Genomic DNA, 5,503 nt, shown 5'->3' on the forward strand with positions numbered 1-5,503 from the left:
AGTCTTCATAACAGCTTAGAAAAGTGCAGCATTTCAATTTAAAATACTTATCTTAGCCTGGATGGCACCAGATGCAAGCCCAATACTCTGAGAACACAGGTATGAATGCCAAGTGTTTGAGCTATGTGACACTGAGCCAAGAGTTGAGCAATCCTGCCAAATGTATAGATTCAAAGTGGCTAAACCAACTAGAAAGCACTCTAGTCAATGCAACTGTCTCACTTAAGCCTCCCCATGTGTTTCCCAACTCAGGCAGTTTTACGCTACCTTTCTACTGCCTCTAGTACTGCAGTCCCAGTCTTTTTAATATTAACTTGTTAATACATTTTGATCACTTTCATAGAAACGTAAATGTGCCTATGTCACTAGTGATAATTCAATAGAGGTGTTTAAAAAATATGTAAAAACTCACTTTAGTTAGTCAAAAGTGAAAAGGCACAAGAAACAAAACAAACAACTACCTACAACAACTTTAGGAATCCCTGTGTGTTTCCCAATTTGGACATACCAAGCTACCTTTCTACTGCGACAAGAATTCAAGTCCCAGTCTTCTTAATATAAAGCACACTTTAGTTAGCCAAAGCTGAAAAGCTACCAAAAAAAGAAAAAAAAGAAAGAAAAAACAGACAACTAGCTACAAGTAATCACATGGTTGTTCAAACACAGGCATGCCAGCAATGAGGAACACAGACTTTAAGGTAATTTCAAAGCGCACAGCAGTCCAAGAATTGGCTTAAGATGTCACATCGAGATGCTATGAGTTTTTTGTAATCTCACACTTCTGTCAGAAACCCAACTCAAAAAAATCCATTACTCCACACACACTGCCTTCTCATATACTGGTAGAATCACTGGTATTGTGTGTGCCTCTGCCCACATGAATACTGTTAACAATAAATAAATACCCTTTTGTTAATCAGATAGGCCTACTGGACATACAGTCCATTTTCAGGGGCAACGCAGTAGCAATGTCTGGTTAAGTGACATGCTCAAAGTCACACAGAAGACAAATGAGGGCTGAGAGAATCAAACACTGTATCACAGGAACTGCAGCTCACAGCCCTATGCACCGACTGCCAGATAACCTCTGATTATGGATAGATATGTAGTCTGCGCAACTGCCTAGAACAGTACCAGTGACATAGTAATCATGCTTTGCAAATATATTTGCCCCACAACCCTTATTCATGCTCACACTTCTTCCAATTACTTCATTTTTCTTCCTTCTGACCAATAATTAATCTCATAGCCTTTATTTATTCATTATCCTGACGTGTGCCCTTCTTGCCCCCATCCTTTTTTCTCCTGCTCTCTGTAATCCTGACATCATCACACTTTCTGTACTCCGCACATCTAAGACAAGTCAAGCATGTTCTATGAAGTGTTGTTCATTTGTCTGAGTTGCATTCTTTAGAAGTAAAGTTTGTTTGTTCTATGAAGTGTTGTTCATTTGTCTGGGTTGCAGTCTTTAGAAGTAAAGTTTGTTAGTTCATTTACTGTAGTTGATGAACAAATGTCAGCTTGTTGATCAAGACTGACCAGTTTCAGGCACAATGCAGGTGAAAAGCAACATATTTCACAAGACAAAGCAAAGCATACACTCACAGTAAAATAAGTAGACGTTACAGAAGTACACATTAGTATTAATTTCACACATACAAAAGAGATTGCACACATACAAAGCATACACATGTAACCAAAAGCCATATCATAAACCTTAGAGTAGTTACAGGAATAAGTGCATTACATTAATTTCTGTCTGAAAATATCTGAAAAACATCCTGCTTCTAGAGCTAGCAGAAAGAAAGATCTACTTGATAAAAACAGGTGTGCTTGTCCTATAATCACCTTTCCCAAAGTAACCCGAACCAAATCTTATGCAGGTGTGCATGTCCTAGAATTACTTCTTCCTAAGAAATTTGAATCACATCTAATTCTTGCTTTCTATTAAGATTAAACAGATGAAAGACTGGCACAGATGTTGTAATACAGTGTATTGCTCTTAAACAAGTAACATTGCTTACTGCCAATTTTTAAATTACTTTGTCCCACAATATCATTTTTGTCATATATTCAGACAGAAATGACAGATAGATTGGACCAAAGGGCTCTTTTCAGCTGCAACCTTGTTACACATATAAACAAAAAAAGGAGATGAGTTGAGAGATTAAAATAAACTTCAAGCTGTGAGCTGCACCTCTCCATTGTTAATACAGCTACCCATATGGCTTGAAGTAGGCAGGACTTAAATGGCCTACACAGAGGGATCTTCCCTTAAGTGGAACCACTTAACATCTGAGGTGGCAAACTTGTGTCTGAACAGACATTTATCCACAAGTACACTAGATACTTATGACACCATTGTTGTTTACTATACCCTGTTTTACGTTGCTACTTTGGCTCATTTTGGCTATATGAATGTTGCCTGCCATATATATTTGTGTACGCTAACTGGCCACAGATGTATTTATGCATACTACAGCAAATTACTTGTGTGTAGTAATGTATCCAGGGTCTCACACGAAAAATAGCATTGACTTCAGTGAGACCTACCATGTAAATAAAACAAGTACTTGACCAACCAAGCTCAAGCCATCCACCACTGTTCCATCTTTAGAATTCCTTGGACACCTGCCAAAGCCCACTCCCACTCTGCAGTGATTTGTCTTTGAAACACGGCTTACTTTTCTCAGTGTCTCTAAACAATGTCTCACTTTATAGGTAGCAAGTTAGCTTCTGCATTACAGCTGCATTGCTTTATACTGCTATCTGCCGGCACCCTTTTCAACTCTTTATATTTTACCCGTTTCACTGATCATAGGCTGCTACTAGGTAATAGACCAATTAAGTCTTTTTAAGCCTACCCACTTCAGTCCCAGTGGTACCATACTGAGTGTCGATAGTTGTATTTTACTGTAACTTGAAAATGTTCTGCTACTATATTCAGCTCTGGTGCGGTTTACTGGTCACTTCAGATTACCCATTTCGCACCAGTATGTCAGTGTCACTATTCTGGGCCTGCATTTGGTCATCCTGACTCATCTTACAGAGTAAGAAGACATGCAGTACTGCTGTGATCTGGACCTGAAGAAAACATCAGCAGGGAATTCACAACTGGTAACATTTAAAAGAAAAAATAAAATAAAACAGGACTGCTGGGTGCACACAGTTATTATTAGCTGACAATGTAAAATGTTAGCAAACAATGTGAGCAGAAAGAAGACTGTAGAAAACTGTGGTCCCCCCCCAAAATTAATAAAAATAAATAGTAGAATCTGAGCAAAAACTTAATTGTTATTAACTCAAGCCTGTGCATGTGCCACAATGTAAATCTGAAACATCACGATAATTGACTTTCCAGCAAATCAAAGTATTCTCTCTATTCTGCAATATCCTTACCTCAGTGTTAATATATTTAGTGTAGTGCAGTGTTAATATATTTAGTATAGTGCATATATTTAGCATAGCGCAGTGTTATATTTAGATACATCATCTCCTAAAGTTGGTAACAAATTGAAAAATGCAGCATCTTTTAACAGCACTTAAGACAGATGGTAGAAATGAAAGGGGCACTGCAACTGTATGACAGCCACTAAGACAAATAAACAGCTTTGTATGGTTACTAAAATTTCTTCCCAGAGGCCATTTTATAGGCCACTGTGTTTCATTCTTTGTAGCCAAGATGTGCTACATGAATTAATTGTTTTCTTCATTTGTACAAAACACTAGTAGGACTTCAAAATAAGCCTGAGTTTGGAATAGGGTTACCACCTGTCCCACTTTGCGAGGGACAGTCCCTCTTTGGGCAGTTGTGTCCTGCAAAAAATTTGAAAAAAAATGGCAAATGTCCTGAGATTTTAGGACAGAAATGTCTCCTGTATTTTCTTTAATAGTTGCATAAAACAGTTATTTTCTACCTGAAACACCTAAATGTTATAAGAAACAGAATAAGCAACTCAAATGCTACAAGAATAAGCTTTTATTCTGGCAAAAACGTGAAGTTCTGTCCTTTGTACTGGCCATGGGTATGCTTTGCCCTACAAAATCTGACGTTTCTGCAAAAAATATCCCACTTTGAGCATTTGAAAAGGTGGCAACCCTAGTTTGGAATCACTCTCCCAGTTTTTGAGGCACTGACTTTGTAAGGTGTAGTGTAAACATTTTTTGGAAATATGGGAGGGGCAAGTAATAAAAGTATTCTCCTGTAACAACAACTCAACATTAAATCTCCTGCAACCCACATCAGTACACACCCATCCATCCTCTTCCCATTTTGCACATGGGGTTAGGGTGTCACTTCAGGAGTAACATTCACCTCAAGCCAAGGTTTACACCACCAAGTTAGCCTTGCCACAATAGTTCATTCACACCACTCATTCTCAGCCAATTTAAAGTGTCCAATCCACCTACTGCATGTCTTTGATTTGTGGGAGGAAACCGGAGCACCCAGAGGAAACCCACATGACCACAGGGAGGACATGTAGACTCCACACAGAAGGCACCCAGGCCAAGAGTCAAACCAGACAACCTCTTGCTGTGAAACAACAACACTAACCGCTGCACCACTGCAGCACACACACAATGAAACAGAAATTAAACTCTCGTGACTAAAATGCTAATAAAGTTAAAGTCAATCAAAGTCAATCCAATGTCTATCTAGTTAAGCAGTGTGTTGGATTTCTACACAGCTCCCTCTTCTCTCTTCTTACTGTACCTATAAACAGTGAGTAGGATGAAATAATACTTGTAATAAACTTAAATTACAAAGCAGGTTAGGAAGAATCCTACATTATCCATGGTGATCCTAGTAATTGAGATGCTAACTTGCATTATCAAAGCATTTAAATTTGTATTGGTTGATCAGCAGCACGTTTTAACTGCATTCAGAAAAAAATGGAGTTCGGTTGTGGATTGGAGGTCAGTGGGAAGGGTATTCCCTTTATATACCTTCTTTGCCTTCATAGCATACTTCTTTTTTTTCTGTGTATAATTACCAGGGGAAGTATCCAATAAGGACCCTTACCTTTTCTTAACTTCCCTACACTTTCTGCTTCCCAGTCTTAGCAAGTACAACATCTTGTTTTAACTAGAGCAAAATATTATGAAACATATTCTTCTAATATTTTGCGCCATGTTATCTTCTCCTGCATTACCATCACAGTTCTCCTCCCGAACTCCTATGTACGTACCTTCATTCATTCTTACTTTCACCAATAACCCAGAATGTCAACTTCTTGGTTGTGAGGTGTCAGTGTCTATTCTCACTGCTCAGTGGAAGAAGGCAGAGACATCAGCACTGAAATTAGCATAATTTCACAGCAGGATGCATATTGTCAGCACTCTCTGGAAATGCACATATGTGCAGGTAGTTTGTAAAAATACCAGCTCACCTATGTCATATCTTTGGGATGTAGGAGGAAGACAGAACACCCAACAAAAGTCCGCACAAGAACATGCCAACTTGCACATCAAACATTCCAGCTAAGAATCAAACCTCTAAGGA

The 5,503-nt window shown here is 38.5% G+C and overlaps 1 protein-coding gene across 1 annotated transcript in view; it reads right to left on the reverse strand.

The window, feature by feature from the left end:
- Positions 1–5,199, reverse strand: part of LOC122805998 (proteasome subunit beta type-6-like) — a 167,624-nt gene extending 162,425 nt beyond the window's left edge. Inside the window, exon 1 of the mRNA XM_044076239.1 lies at positions 5,154–5,199. Within this exon, the coding sequence (XP_043932174.1) occupies positions 5,154–5,199 (46 nt within the window). The remainder of the gene's footprint in view (positions 1–5,153) is intronic.
- Positions 5,200–5,503: the final 304 nt, after the last annotated feature.

The sequence above is a fragment of the Protopterus annectens genome, chromosome 7.part0 (genome assembly GCF_019279795.1).
Source record: "Protopterus annectens isolate FY-2018-M chromosome 7.part0, PAN1.0, whole genome shotgun sequence".
NCBI classification, from domain to species: domain Eukaryota; kingdom Metazoa; phylum Chordata; order Ceratodontiformes; family Protopteridae; genus Protopterus; species Protopterus annectens.